This window comes from Drosophila subobscura, chromosome E, assembly GCF_008121235.1.
Source record: "Drosophila subobscura isolate 14011-0131.10 chromosome E, UCBerk_Dsub_1.0, whole genome shotgun sequence".
In the NCBI taxonomy this organism is placed as follows: Eukaryota; Metazoa; Arthropoda; class Insecta; order Diptera; family Drosophilidae; genus Drosophila; species Drosophila subobscura.
Window position 1 is genome coordinate 14243719 of NC_048531.1, and position 14051 is coordinate 14257769.

General features: G+C 42.2%; 2 protein-coding genes and 2 non-coding genes across 4 annotated transcripts in view; 2 read left to right on the forward strand and 2 right to left on the reverse strand.

Moving 5' to 3' along the window:
- LOC117891455 (ecdysone receptor) overlaps positions 1 to 14051 on the reverse strand; it is an 80202-nt gene that overhangs the window by 42412 nt on the left and 23739 nt on the right. The gene's annotated exons all lie outside the window — the stretch shown is intronic.
- Positions 5992 to 6932, forward strand: LOC117891458. Its single transcript, XM_034796941.1, has 2 exons — positions 5992 to 6746; positions 6805 to 6932. The coding sequence occupies exons 1-2, from the start codon at positions 6083 to 6085 to the stop codon at positions 6828 to 6830; spliced, it is 690 nt and encodes a 229-aa protein (XP_034652832.1). The 5' UTR covers positions 5992 to 6082; the 3' UTR covers positions 6831 to 6932.
- Trnar-acg lies at positions 10797 to 10869 on the forward strand. Its single transcript has one exon. It is a non-coding gene; the product is annotated as a tRNA-Arg (tRNA).
- Positions 11002 to 11074, reverse strand: Trnak-cuu. The gene has a single exon. It is a non-coding gene; the product is annotated as a tRNA-Lys (tRNA).

Genomic DNA, 14051 nt, shown 5'->3' on the forward strand with positions numbered 1-14051 from the left:
GGGAGGGTGTGGGAAGGGTGCTCGTTCTCTCTATGAATATTCTCTCACTGTATGTCTCTCTCTCTGTCTCTGGCTTTCTGTTTGTGTTTGTTTATCCATACAAATACAGCTGCCGTCCAGAGCCTTCTGCATTCTATGATATGTCTGCCACAGATTCTGGCTCTCTCGCTCCCACGCCCACCGCGCCCACACCCACACCCACCAGGCAACACTCCCACTCCCACCCCCTTACCATGCCTTTTCCCTTCTCTAAACCCACCCACACACACCCTTTTGACGCTTCTTGGCCGACTGCCAAACGACTCGACTCGACTCGACTCACTCTCCTCCGTCAGTTCAGTAGTACAGTGGAACAAATTGCTTTGGGTGTGAGTGCAACAGTCAGTGTATCGGTGTGTGCTTCTACACTTGTGTGCATGTGTGTGTGAGAGAGAGCGTTTGTCTAGTTTGTCTAGCTGCGGGGGAGGCAGGGAGGGAGGAAGTCGTGTGCACGCCGTTTGTTGGGGTAGTTCTCGCCGGCAGAAAAGATAAATAGAAATAGAGAAATAGACGAGCAAAGAGGAAACTGAGAAAAGTGGAAAGAGATTTACATACACAAGTATGTGCGTACATTAGTGTATGGCACTGTGCATACCCTGTAGTGTGAGGGCAGCTACAATTTCGTTTATTCCTTGCACCTCGCTTGAATTTAAATACAATTTTGATGCAAAGAGACACTTTTAAAGAGCAGTTTTTTTCACTAAAGGAAATTTCAGAAAATGTAAAGTTCTGGCTCTAGAGTCTAGACCTATGTATGTACATATGTATGTAGTTCACACCACAGATTTTCTTGCTTCTGGTGGAAAACAACACCTTCTCTGTATAAATACCACCCATTGCTGATAGCTTACAACTCACAGACACATTATGTACATATCTGTATCTTTACACCACACTCCAGCTATCTGTGTATCTGTGCACACTCGTAGTACTCGTAGCCTGGGCTAGAAAACAGCCAAACCAAGAGCAAGAGCCAAAGAAAGAGGAGAAAAAAAAAGAAAGAAAAACTTGTCTACATGCCTGTCGTACAAGCTGCAAAATTTATGCGAAGACACACAAATCCACTGAACGAGAGACCCCAACAACGAGAGACATTGGTTGGTGCTGCCGCCTGCTGCCTCATGGCTGTAGTTTTGCCCATAGACAGACCTGCACCAGCACCACCAACACCACCACCATCATGCAGCATGCACCACTCCACTGCATTTCAATCCCCCCATTAGCTCCACGCTCCACTCTGCACAGCATGTATGTAGATGTGTATGTATGTGGACCCCCCGACATAGGCATGGACATGATAATAATTTGTTGGATTTTCTTTTGCCAGTCTGGTTTGCCTTGTTTGGCGCGGATTCGTAGCGGGTTCGGTGAGGTTTCGACACGGGTTCGGCTTGCAGTCGGTTTGGTTCGGTTCGGGTATGATTTTGACTTTGAATCGGGCGCCGTGCCACAACACAGCGCAAGATGTAGACGGGCAAGAGGAGGCAATCGCAAAGTCAGGTTTAATGTCGTTCAGTGGCGCGGCGGCTTTTTCTCTGTTGCCGTTGAGGTAGTCAAAGCCACGCGACAGAGAACCAGAGAGAGAGAGAGAAAGAGAGAGAGAGAGCGACAGCGACAGCGACAGCGAGAGTAAGAGTAAGAGGGAAAGGCAAAAAGGGAGCCATGACATCAAAAGTGGGCTGAGGCCGCAGCGCTCGTCGTCGTAGTTGTCGTGGGCCAAGGAACCGCACAAAGACCGAAAGACACCCAACGACCGAGCGACCGAACGACCGAACGACAGACCAAGCGACCGTGTGGGCAAATAGTCAAATAGTCGGTGGGGTATGGTGTATATCGGTGGTTGTTTCCCGATAAGCGTCTATGAATGGGTAATGCAATGTAATGGTGGGGCACTGGCGGACAGCAGAGTCAGTGCAAGAGCTGTGGCGGGCGGGGGCCACGTTGGGCAGGGTACATTGCAGGGAGTTGTCCAACAAGAGCGTGCCAGTAAATACATAGAAGTAAATATATATTCTCCAGTACATAAGCGAACCTTAAATGGGTGGTGGAAGGTCGCACATGGCACAGTGGGATATATTGGCATTTAATGAAAGTGGAGAATGCCATTAAAATGGCGAAATAATATTTTGGGAAATACTCCCAAGGTAATCGATAATGGATCCCACAATTTAGCTCTTAATTCTATACTGGAAATATATTTACATGCCCTAAATCAAAGAGAGAAGATAGAAATACCATTAAGTAGTATAATAGTAGACATTTCTCCCACAATCACACAATGTTGCACTCAATGCACCAAAATGCACTTTAAATTCCAGTCTTGACTGTGGAATTCATATCAAAATAGACAATGGACTTAGCTTATCTATGCCCCTGCTCCACAGGCCGCCTCTAATGCATTTCCCTGTCTTATCAATATAGTTTTTGGCGCCATTGGACACAGACACTGGAGGACCGACCTCCGTCATCAATCGATCGACACTTGTATTTTATTTTCCACATTTCCTTGACTTTTGTTCTCATAAATTCTTTTATTGCAGCACTTACCATTCCAGCAGATATTAACATAATATAATTGGAGGTTTAATGCCAAGAGCAACGACTGATCTGAACGATAACTCACCTGAAAATAAACAAAGATTATTTCATTAATTATCATGTTTAAAGTGGAAAGAGCATTCAAATCTAGTTCCTGTTCTGTGTCTAGAAGGTCGTTCCATTGATAAACGAAACCCAATTCGATTCATTGACTGGAAATTAGCAACAATCCCGCAGCTCATTTTGTAGTTTAACACATTTTCAAATGTGTGTTTTCCACCACATTTTCCCCCCAAAAACCTTGACTGACTGTAGTGTAAGTTTCGTGCTTGTCTAGCGTGCAATTTCCCCCAAACAAATTTGCATTTTCCACTGCAGGAAGAGTGTTGAGCTGAGCGCCTGATAATTTTGCGAAATTCATTCATGGGAGTCATGCGACTTGCCAAAGCATTAAAAATTCTTTATTATTTGTTCACGTTTCTCGTGCCAAAAAGCCAGACCCCAGAGCCAAGACTGAGCTTAAATGCGAAATGCAAATTGAATTTGAAAATTGCCACCGACACTTGACGTGGCCTGTCTACGAAAAAAAATAATAAAAATAAATAAAGTTGAATAAAATGCAAAACAACAAATAAAAGCATAAAAACCGCAATATGCCAAACTACAGGCAGGGGGAGGGGAAGGTGAAATGTACATAAAGCTAGCTTGGACTCCCCATTGAGTGCCTCATTCCCACCTCGCTGGAGATCTCTGAATGATTCTGTCCAGAGTCAGACGACAGGCAGCCAGGCAATGCTCCACAGCTGAATGGAATGGAATGGAATGGATATTTAGCTGTGTGTCTGGAATTTGATTAAAATAATTTACTGATGCTGGCAGCTGCCGTCTGCCAGTTTCTTGTGAGCTATAGACGAGACGCGTATGCAGGTGTACAGTGCGTTTCAGGCAGCTAAATATATCAAATAAGTGTAGGGCTGAGCTGTGAACGCTTTCAATTGATCAAGTTACATTTTTTCCATCATTCATCATTTATAACTGCAACAACTCTCTCTCCCCTTCTCTCTTATACCCATGAAACGCACTGTACCTCTCATTTTATTCATGCTACATGTGATTATTATTATAATTCGTGATTTATGCTGACATGCGTGACATTATTTCATTCCAAGTGACAATTTGAGGCGTTGTTGCCTGGCACCAGAAACGTTCCATTTTTATTCACGAGTACACGAGTGCACTCGTAAATTATATTCGTAGTCGAACGTATGTTTTGGCATCCTCCAGGGTGATAGATCATGATGCAACCTGACAGACAGCGTACCCCAGCAATCGATTGTTGCATACTAAACAGAAGTCCCGTCCCCGTGGCATGTGCACCACAGGCATGGCCTTGGGCACGCCTTCCCTCTATCGATAACAGTTTCCTGTGCAAAATGGACAACAAATAGACAGAATGAAGGGAATTCAACTCAAATCCACAAGTCAACATTGGACACATGCTGCAGCTGCAATTTACAGCAGAAAATGTATCGGAAAGTTTTCTAGTTATGCTCTGGCAAAGGGTTTGACATTTTTCTGAGTCTCTAGAATGTTTTTTTACTGTAAAACCTTCCAGATTGCATCTCTTTTTCATAGTTTTCATGGTAACGATCATTCTGGCAGGGTATTCCCTGACCCAGCCCATGCTTTTTCCTCTTGTTTACTGTAACCTTGCAATAAATCATAGAGAGAGAGGGCGACTGGTCTGCTTGTATGAGTGCAACACGCGCCAGAGCTTAGGGCTCCCCCTCGCTTTCTCTCTATCTCTCTCTTGTTGCAATCCTGGCTGACAGCTTTGACAGAGGGAGAGAGAGCGAGAGAGAGCTTCTAGCTGGCTGCTGGCGTGACGGAAATAGCCGCAACGCACTTGTCACAACACAATCTGCGTTTTACTCAATTGAAAGTCCTTCCTTCCTTCCTGCCTTCCCTGCCCCGCCTTCCACGAATTAACACCAGCCCAAAGCACTACCCTCTGCCCTGCACTGCCCCACTCGGAAAGTTGTGTAAATTATTTTTAAATTGCAGATATTTAATCAAGTGTGAGGTCGGTCTGTTGCGTTGCTGCTGCCGCTGTCTGTTCCCCCACTTTTTATGCATGTCAAACAATTAATTAGTGCACAATGCTCTCTATCCCTCTCTCCCCTTGCTTTCCTCTTCTCTCTTCTTAATATTATTGTTAATTCTTGCTGCTGTTTTAGCAAGTTTTTTGCCTTGAACTTGTATTTTGATGACAGTCGAAGCTAAGCAAATGAATCGAAAGATCCCCCAAATTGACTCGAGACACACAAGCGATTGCCTGCTAAAGAGGTCCCTACAAAAACAATAGGCATGTCCTGTATATGATGCAGATAATTCAGCTTTAAAGCCTAAACTCTGTTTAGGAATTCCACCAATTTCCATTGTCTGTTTCTTTTCCAACCATAAATCCATTTGCACTGCCATATTTGTTGTTGGCCACAAAATTAAGTTACCCCAGATGTCGCCGGTCGCTGGTGAACTCTAAAAGTGCACAAGCTCGTACCAAAAAATATATCTGTCGGTATGCCCCTCGTATATAATGTGTATGAATAATCATTTGCGGTGCGCCTACCATAAGTTCATTGAACGAACAGGCGACGTTGAGCAGCATTTGCTGCGGTTCTTACTCATTTTTGGCTGAGTTTTACCTAATTAAGTCAACAAAGTGGGGAAAATCCCACACGCAGTGGCACACAATTCCCACCCTCCAACCCCAGTCATTGTCTGGCTACCGAAAATTGTTACAACAAATCAAAAAATAATAAGGAAAATCTGATAGCCAGAACAAGGAATGCTCTATGGAAAGAGCAAAAAACAACAGAAAAGTTCGATCTTAATGCATAATTTTAATGCTGAAAGATCAGCAGGGAGAAACAGTTATTGCGATAATATAATTTTCACGGCGCTTCTTAAATATTTTCTCAAAATATGTAAGCAAAAATTCAGGAGAGAGCATCAACAGGGTTGCCCGTCTGCGGCTTCTAAAAGCCAACAAAAAACAACAAAACAAAACCAAATCAAATGCAATTATTAGACCACGCATAAAAATAACAAAATTAAGCATAATTTTTGTAGACATAGACGGGATAGCACTTAATAAAATTATCCCCCCCTCAACAAAAGGGGTGCTGGAAGGGGCACGACTGACACCCGTCTGGCAACGACCCCGACTCCGACGCTCACTTATTAACACGAACCGCGAAAGTTTCATTTCTTTGGTGGCTTTTTGTTTTGTTTTTGTACACACAAAATGGCCCTCTAATTGGGTCGAGACATGGCACGGGGCAAGTTCAGACACGTCAACAAAAAAAAAACATTTTGAAAACACAAAAGTCTCGACACATCATAGCAGCCTCTGGAAAGGATTTCACTGGGTAAGCCTTATTCCCAAACGAAATCTCAGTCGCCATCAGACTAGCCCCACATAATCACAACGGAAAATTGAGCAATGGAAAACATAACGATTGAAAACGAAATAAAAATAAGCGAAACCCCCGTTAAGGACTATGTAAGCGTATTCCTGTGGATGTTCAGCTTGAAGGGATATGCACGCGGATTCCTGTGGATGTTCATTGGTATTTTGGGCCTCGTCAAAGCTTTTTACATTTTCGGTTACTTTTGGCACGGTCTGCCGCTCCGCTCGATGGACCACAAGTGGGTGGAGAAGTGGACGCTGCACCAGGAGATGGAAAAGAAGCGAGAATTTCAGTTGGAGGAACTGATCAAGAAAAATAAGAAACTGGAAAACTTGGTACAGGAACTGAAGGAGTCCAATTCCCAATTGATCGAAGAAAACTATATCCGTCCCTTAGAGAAGAACAACGAGGAGCTACAGCAGGAACCGCCGAACCCCTCCAATGTCTATATAAAGAATAATCACTACCATCTGACCAATCAGATGTTTGTCAACGGCGAACACTTTGGTCTCAATCTCGCGAACTCTTCTCCTTTGCCCCCAAAAGTGGAGCCCAATATCTGGATGAAGTACCTCAAGCAGCGCAAGTCCCTGATGCCATGCGAGTCCATTGTCGATGCCACAGCTATGATTGAAGATACTCCTGGCCGTCATGAGCCCATCATTATGGGCACCCAGCAGATGGAGGAGTTGCAGGGTGAGTGAAAAGTCGATCTAATCTGATTCTAGTTCTAAAATCTGGCACTTCCTTTCAGGCCTGAGCTCTTCTATCAATGCCTAGCTTTACGTTCTTCTCAAAAATTAGTTTTGGCAGCATAAGAAATCCAACAAATAATTATAATAATACATGAGAAGACTAAAAATATAAACTAAATACATAAATACACTGAAAAATATCAGAATTTTCTCTTTTATCAAAGGTTTTTGGTAACGATTTATCGACTAAGTGTCGCTCCTTGGTCTAAATCGATGGGCAATCGATTGGTTTATCAAAGTTGCCGCTGCATCAAATATTCCTTGCTGATTCTTTGCATCTAAAAACCTGAATAGTTATCCTTTTGCCTCTCCTAATCCCTCCTGAACAGACAGAGTGTTGGGAATCGATAAATTTCGATTTCCTTTTGCAATCATTTCAAACGGAAATGCCCGAATACTCTCTTGGTTCGTGCTGATTTATTTGCATAAACGATATATAAATATATTTATTTCTTTTATCCAATTTCCGATAAGTGCTCAAACCGTTTCTATTTGCTCTTTCCGACTACCACCCAACCCCCCAGACTCCTCCCGCTTGACATCTGCCGAAAAGGAAACAAAACAAATGCAAAAATATGCGTCTGCCCGTCCGTCCATCGAGTCGTATTCCATGTGACACCGAACCGCTCCCTCGAACCGCTCCCTCGAACCGCTAAGACGATGACTTATCAACGCAGAATTAAGCGATTGCTTTCTTCTCGCTCTCTCTCTCTCTCTCTCTTCGAGCATGTCGCTGATTTTGTTCTCTCTCTTTCTGCGCTGCCTGCTGGTGGGGTCAGTGGCAGTTATCGTTGCAATTTTGTAATCAGTCGCCAGCTCAAGGTTAAATCTCTTGCCGCGGCACAGTGGGGCAATCTCTATGGGCTTTTTTTGGGCCTCCTTCTGCATGTACTGCTGCTTCCGTTGTCTCCTGATTTTGTTTGGGGGTAGCGGGGGAATATCGAGGGTCGCCATATTGGTTTTTCATTTGCTCTGAGTTTCGTTTGGTGTTTTTTTACGGCTACTTTGTGGGTCATTTGCCCGTCTGGCACTCAACATTTCTTTATGTTTTTTAGGTATATATTCACATACATATATGTGTGTGCGTGTGTGCGTGTGTATATATTTGTGTAAATTTACTTGGAAACGGCGCGATTTTTGTTTGTATTTTTTTTTTTGTGCATTTCGTTTTTCATTTTGTGATTGTCACTTTTGTTGATTTAGATTTATGGCCATTTAAATGCAATTCCATTGTATTTACTGGATCACTTTTTGTGCACTGAATTGGGTCCACCTCTCTCTCTCTCCCTCCCTTTCTTTTATTTTTACTTTTTTTTACTGTCTGGTGATGATTGTTGATGATGTGGATAATGATGAAGGCTCAATCGATTAGCGGTGATTGCTGCAAGCACACAATTTGGGCTCTGATGAAGTCATTGACTGAACGAGCAGACAAATTGATGACATTCGTTATCGATAGCAATGATAACTACAGATACTTCCAGTTTAGTCACTGCCATCAACTCAAAATAGATTTCATCAAAGCTTGTATACAAAATTCTTTTTTTGATGTCCTCCCATCGGCACCTCCCACCCGTATGATCCACTTCTCTCATTCTCGCTGTGTCAGGGCCTCATAACCAGCAAACCAACGTCATTGAGGGGCCCACATCTTTTAATTGTTATCGTCGGGTGTCAGCCACACGCCTCCCATACTCACACATATTGCATAAAGCCAAGAGCCAAGCCATGACGCAGCTCCTGAAGGACCCTTCGCTAGACAGTTCCTAAGTCTTATGCCACAAAGAAAGTGCGCAAATGAAAACTGTTATTATTTATAGATCGAAGCAAGGGAACGTGGAGAGCAAAATTTACAGTTGACCAAATTGCGGCGGGGCTGGGGTGGCATGACATTTGCATAGATAATTTGTTTACCCCAGAGAGAGAGAGAATCCCAAATGAATTCGCACAGTAACCCACATAGAACACAGCCCCAGGGGAGACCGAGTGCTGGTGTTTGTGTGTGTGGAAACAATCTAATCGTTAATTGGCACACTAACCCCAAACACACGGAGATTCCGCTGCCATTGGCCCCATTCCACGGCACTCACTGATAAAAATAGTTTATTTTTTATCAAGGTTGTTTGCCAAAATAGAAAAAAAAACCACACACACAAAAAATAAAACACCCACAAAAAAAAAACGAAAGTGAAAGCCAAAGCAAAGCAAAGGCAAAGTGTGAATGCGAGTGCGAATGCGAGGGCGTGTGGATAGATAGGGAGAGCAGAGCAAACCGAATACAATTGAAGCCAAACCGACCTTGAGATAATGCCCTCATTTCGTGTTTGCATTTGAAAATTTGTTTATTTAACAATCAATTGGTACAATGGGAGAACCAGGAACTAAATTGGGGCAGGGTCTATGCGGAACATCTTCGTCCAAAGAAATGTTTACTAAAGCAAGGCAAATATTATAGAAAGTGCTCAAAAAATTCCATTCTAACGATCAGAGTACTATTTATTGGATATACATTTTACCAATAAAAACTTTGATTTCAACCCTGAAAATTTTGTCATTCCAAATCACACAATTCTGATTCAAACCAGTTTCAATTTTGCATTCAATTTAGCGGAGAGATTCAGTTAAATAAAAAACCTGGACAAATAAATCAACATTTGACATCAACAGCATCATAAAGTGGAAAATAATAAAGTCCAAGCAACAAAAAGAGCTGCAGCAGAAAAGTTCATTAACATCGGAATTAAGAATATCTAAACAGCCGAGTGCTGACTGCCGAGTGGAACGACTGCGAATCAAACGTGAAGAATTCACTGAAATTAAACAACAAATGTGAGACACACACACAATTTTTATGGGTCAATGTGCTAGTTTTTCGGATCTAGAAGATCATTGACACTGCACACCCAAAACGAAATCGAAACGAGATTAGATCGGAACGAATCGAATCAGATCTTCAGTGGGGCTCGCTGCTCCATGGATAATCCTCCAGCCTGTGGAGACAGTAAGTCCCCCGCCGCATAAGCATCGTAGACAGCAGCAGCGAGACCCCAATGAAATGTTTGTTTGCCCAAAAATTAGGGTCAGGGTTATGTCTGTGTCCCACTATCAAGTGTCGGTCGTCTACGCTTTGTTCTCTTTGACTGCGAATGTATCTGTGCCGGTGCCTGTGCCTGTGCCTGGTTTGTGTGTATTTGTATCTGTGTCATGCGAAAGCGAAAATAAACGGGCAGGCAAACACTCTGGCAGACAGGCCAGTAAATGTTCATGACTCCCATTCTAATTTCATTTAAATGCCTTACAAACACACACACACACAAGCGCGCACAGCCTTATATACACAGATACAGAGTGATGGAGTAAGAGGGGGAGAGAGAGTCTGGGGGTCTGCTTGTCTGAATTTTCTATATACAAAAATTGCAGCCGACGACGCGTCGGCCATTTTGGTTTTACTTTTATTTCGTTGATTTTTGCTTTCTTTTCTTCGTTTTGTATCCCCAAAATTCTGTCTGTCTCCCTCCCCCTAAGCCGCCGTCACCACCTTCTACCATTATCTGACGCCAAGCCCCTCCCTGCCCACTCACACGCCCTCTCTCCCACAATAATCAGCGTCATTGTGTCGTGTTTTTTGAGGCGCAAAACGTGTTGCCATCGTTTTATTTTTTGCTGCTGTTTTTTTGCTTGGTTTTTTTGTATTTGTTACTGGTGAAGCAAATATTTGCAATTCTCTTGCTTTGTCTGTCTGCACCAGTAAATTGCTGTACTTTATTATTCTTTGGTGGTTTTTTCGGTTAAACAAAAGAGAAGCTACTGAAAAACTTAGAGATTTTAGCAGAGAATCTGCCCTAAAGACAATGGGATGGAATGGAAACCGGTTTGTTATATTTATTGTTTACATGTATCAATAAACAGCCACCACATAACATAAATAGAATAGACAAATTTTGATTAGGAAATGGCCTAAACACAAGCACCAAGACAGCGGTTCTCAACCGGTCCTGTGGCGCAATGGATAACGCGTCTGACTACGGATCAGAAGATTCCAGGTTCGACTCCTGGCAGGATCGCAGAAATTTACTTTTTTTCCATTTATTGTTTTTTACACTAACTATTTTCCGATTGATAAAAGAAAATGAAGAAAACTGACTTGAAAGTTTATATAAAATCAATTTGAGAAAAAAGAACAAAAAGTTTGCTTTCGCCCAACGTGGGGCTCGAACCCACGACCCTGAGATTAAGAGTCTCATGCTCTACCGACTGAGCTAGCCGGGCACTTGGTCTTCGCTGCTCCCATCGCCAAAATGAGGTGGCGCCCGAAGATGAGAGCATTTTGGCAGCAGATGAAGAACTACACATAATCGTGGGCGGGGGATGGATATGTAAGAGAAACCACAGCACGAGGACAGCACCAAGAGGGCGTATGCGTAATTTAGTGGTTGGTGGTTGATAAAGAGAGGGGGAGAGAGAGTGAGAAGGAGAGACTAATTAGCTAGACAAAGAAAATGGCTTGAATGAGGTATATAAGCTGTCCAGTTTATAAATAATCTATGCCTGCTCGGAGACAAACGTCATAAATACTTAGCGCAGCTTGAATTAAATTCGTATAAATGTGCCTAAGGAGTACGCATCACAGTATGCATGCAGTATGTATTATATCTATGCCATTACACGATAATTTTGCGCTTTAATAAGCTTCACTATTTGCTTAATCAGTTGAGAGAGGCAGAGAGAGAGAGCGAACGATTCATTCATTCATTTGTCGCTGCTCTCTGCTCTGGCTCGAAACTATTCATAGATTTCTATTTCATTTTCACCCTGACCCACCGCAATAGTTTTCATATTGTTGGGTGCCACACCACACCACCCCTTTGCACAGCGCGCAGCTCGACAGCTGCAACAACTACAACAAATGCCAACAACTATTTATGGCAAAATTCATGCGGGCTGCTCTTGTTGTTTTTGTTGCTTTAATGGCTGGCTTTCTATCAAAGTTGTTTCGCTCTTGATTTAGTTTATTATTGTGTGATTTTTTTTGCTATTCCCTTTTTTCGCCACAGTTCATTGAGCGATTCATGTGATTCATGATAACACGCACAAATTTCGTACGCACAGAACACACAACTTTTAGCACAAACAAAAAAAAAAAGTGCGAAATATTTTCGGTGGCAGACAGTCAAGTGTGTATTGGTGGTGCGTATGCGTGTGTATGGGTGTCTGTGTACACGCGGCGTATGATTCACAACACGCATACGCCACAGTGTCTGCGACGCACAATGTGAAAAAAGATAACCATTTTGTAGTAGTTGTTTGAGTTTATTTGGGGGTTCTAAATAGTATAAAAAAAGAAGTAGCCGTAAAAAACAGAATCATATATCTTTAGGGAGCTCTCAAGTATCTTTTGATGTGATATCTGTGGTCCGCCCTTGAAGATTATTCAATCTTTATGTCACATCTTAAAGTCCCAACTGAGGTTTTTGACAAACAAACGAGCAGCACAAATAATAATAAAGGTGTGTAATTTTCGCTTTTCGCAGTTAGAACATTTCAATTTGCTTTTTTCTATGGCTTACTCTCTCCCTCTCTTTTCACCAATCGCTTTTCTGTCTCGTTTTCCCTTTTCGTAGTGGCCCCCCCGCTGTCTTTTTGGTTAATTTTTGTTGCTTTTCGCTGGCCTTTGTTCCCGTTTTTGCCGAATTGTATACTATATGTTTTTTTTTGTGTGTGCTGTGATTTGAAATGCTTTGTTCTCGTTTCTCGGGAATACACTCGGAATATATATTGCACATACAACACATACACACAACATGTACATATGTATGTATGTATATGCATTTTTTTGGTATGACTTTTTTGCTGTTTTATTTGGCAAATTTCATGTTCAGGTATTATCAGAATTTATTGCGTCTTAGGTTCATTGTTTCCCAGCAAATGTGTACTCGATCCGCATCGATATATTTATGTACCCCACCAGTATCTGTAGAGCAATTCGCACACAACAGGTAAATAAAATTAATTGAGCTTTTGAACTTGAAGAAAGGTTGAGGCATTCTTTGGGGACGTTTTGTACTGTGCTAGTATCCCATATGCATGACTAATGCTGTCAGCCAGATACATATACAGACCCGTTGACGGTGTGTTATTCCTAGTGCAAATAGAGTATGCCACCGACTGACTGACTATATTTATATACACTTTCGATTTCAAATGGAAATTAACAACGCGCAACGGCGAAACAGCCACACAATCGCTTATCTCAACAAATGCCAAAGAGTCCGAGTGCAACGAATATATATATTTATTCTTTATATATAATACAAATATATAGCAGTGCCTGTACTCTGGGTACATAGTAAAAGTTGGCAAAAGAACACAAATAGAATGAAAAAAGCAAAAGAGAGCTAGAGAGCTAGAGAGCGGGAGAGAGAGAGATGCGACCATTAATTAAAAGTATAAATAAGAGAACGCAAATGGGACGTTGTGGCTGAGGGGCAGACCCAAGACCCCCAACCCCCATCTTGTTTGTGTTTTCCTCTCGATATTGATTGATGTTTTCATGGCTCCCCAGCCATTGCCAGCCATCATTCCTTCGTACGTGTAGGTGTGCACAGGTGTCCATTTTTCTATGATTAATGGCCGAATAATGTGGCGTACAATGCACTCATTCAGCCAGACAAGATATCGGAATGATAAATATGCATTACTGAAAGGTAAATCAAAGATATAGATCTGCGATAGATATTAAGAGATGATTTACAACCCGTAAAACTAACTGGGGAAATTGTTGTTCGTTCTACTTTATCTTTGGGAAAGTTCCTCCGAATTCTCTCTTGCCCTGCTATATCATAACTTTAGGCCTATCCTTTCCTTTTTTTTTCCATTCTTTTCCCTAAACTTTTTCCTTTTCAAGTACCTTTTCTCAACCCTTCTATAATTACATATCTTGGCCCCCAAAACGTTCTGTTTCTGCCCCCGTTTGTCCCCTTTTTTGCATTACTTTCACTCCTTTCTTCTATCCATTCATTATACATATTTATCTTGAGTCTTTGTAATACGCCTTCCATCTACATATACAAACAGTTGATCCATTGATCCATTTGAAGGGGATGCGAAAGCTGAAGGGAAGAGATCCATTAGTCAAGCTTCTGCGTGTATCGTAATGAATATATTTTTAGATCTCTGCCATTTCAACTTGTTTTCTGCTCAGCGGCCATTTTGATGACGTTGATGTCCGTCCAGAGGAACAAACTGA

Bases quoted from the DNA above. Each gene is read 5' to 3' on its own strand.
- LOC117891458 (XM_034796941.1), top strand. From the start codon at position 6,083: ATGGAAAACATAACGATTGAAAACGAAATAAAAATAAGCGAAACCCCC. The intron at 6,747-6,804 runs GTGAGTGAAAAG...ACTTCCTTTCAG, and splicing joins GCAGATGGAGGAGTTGCAGG to GCCTGAGCTCTTCTATCAAT.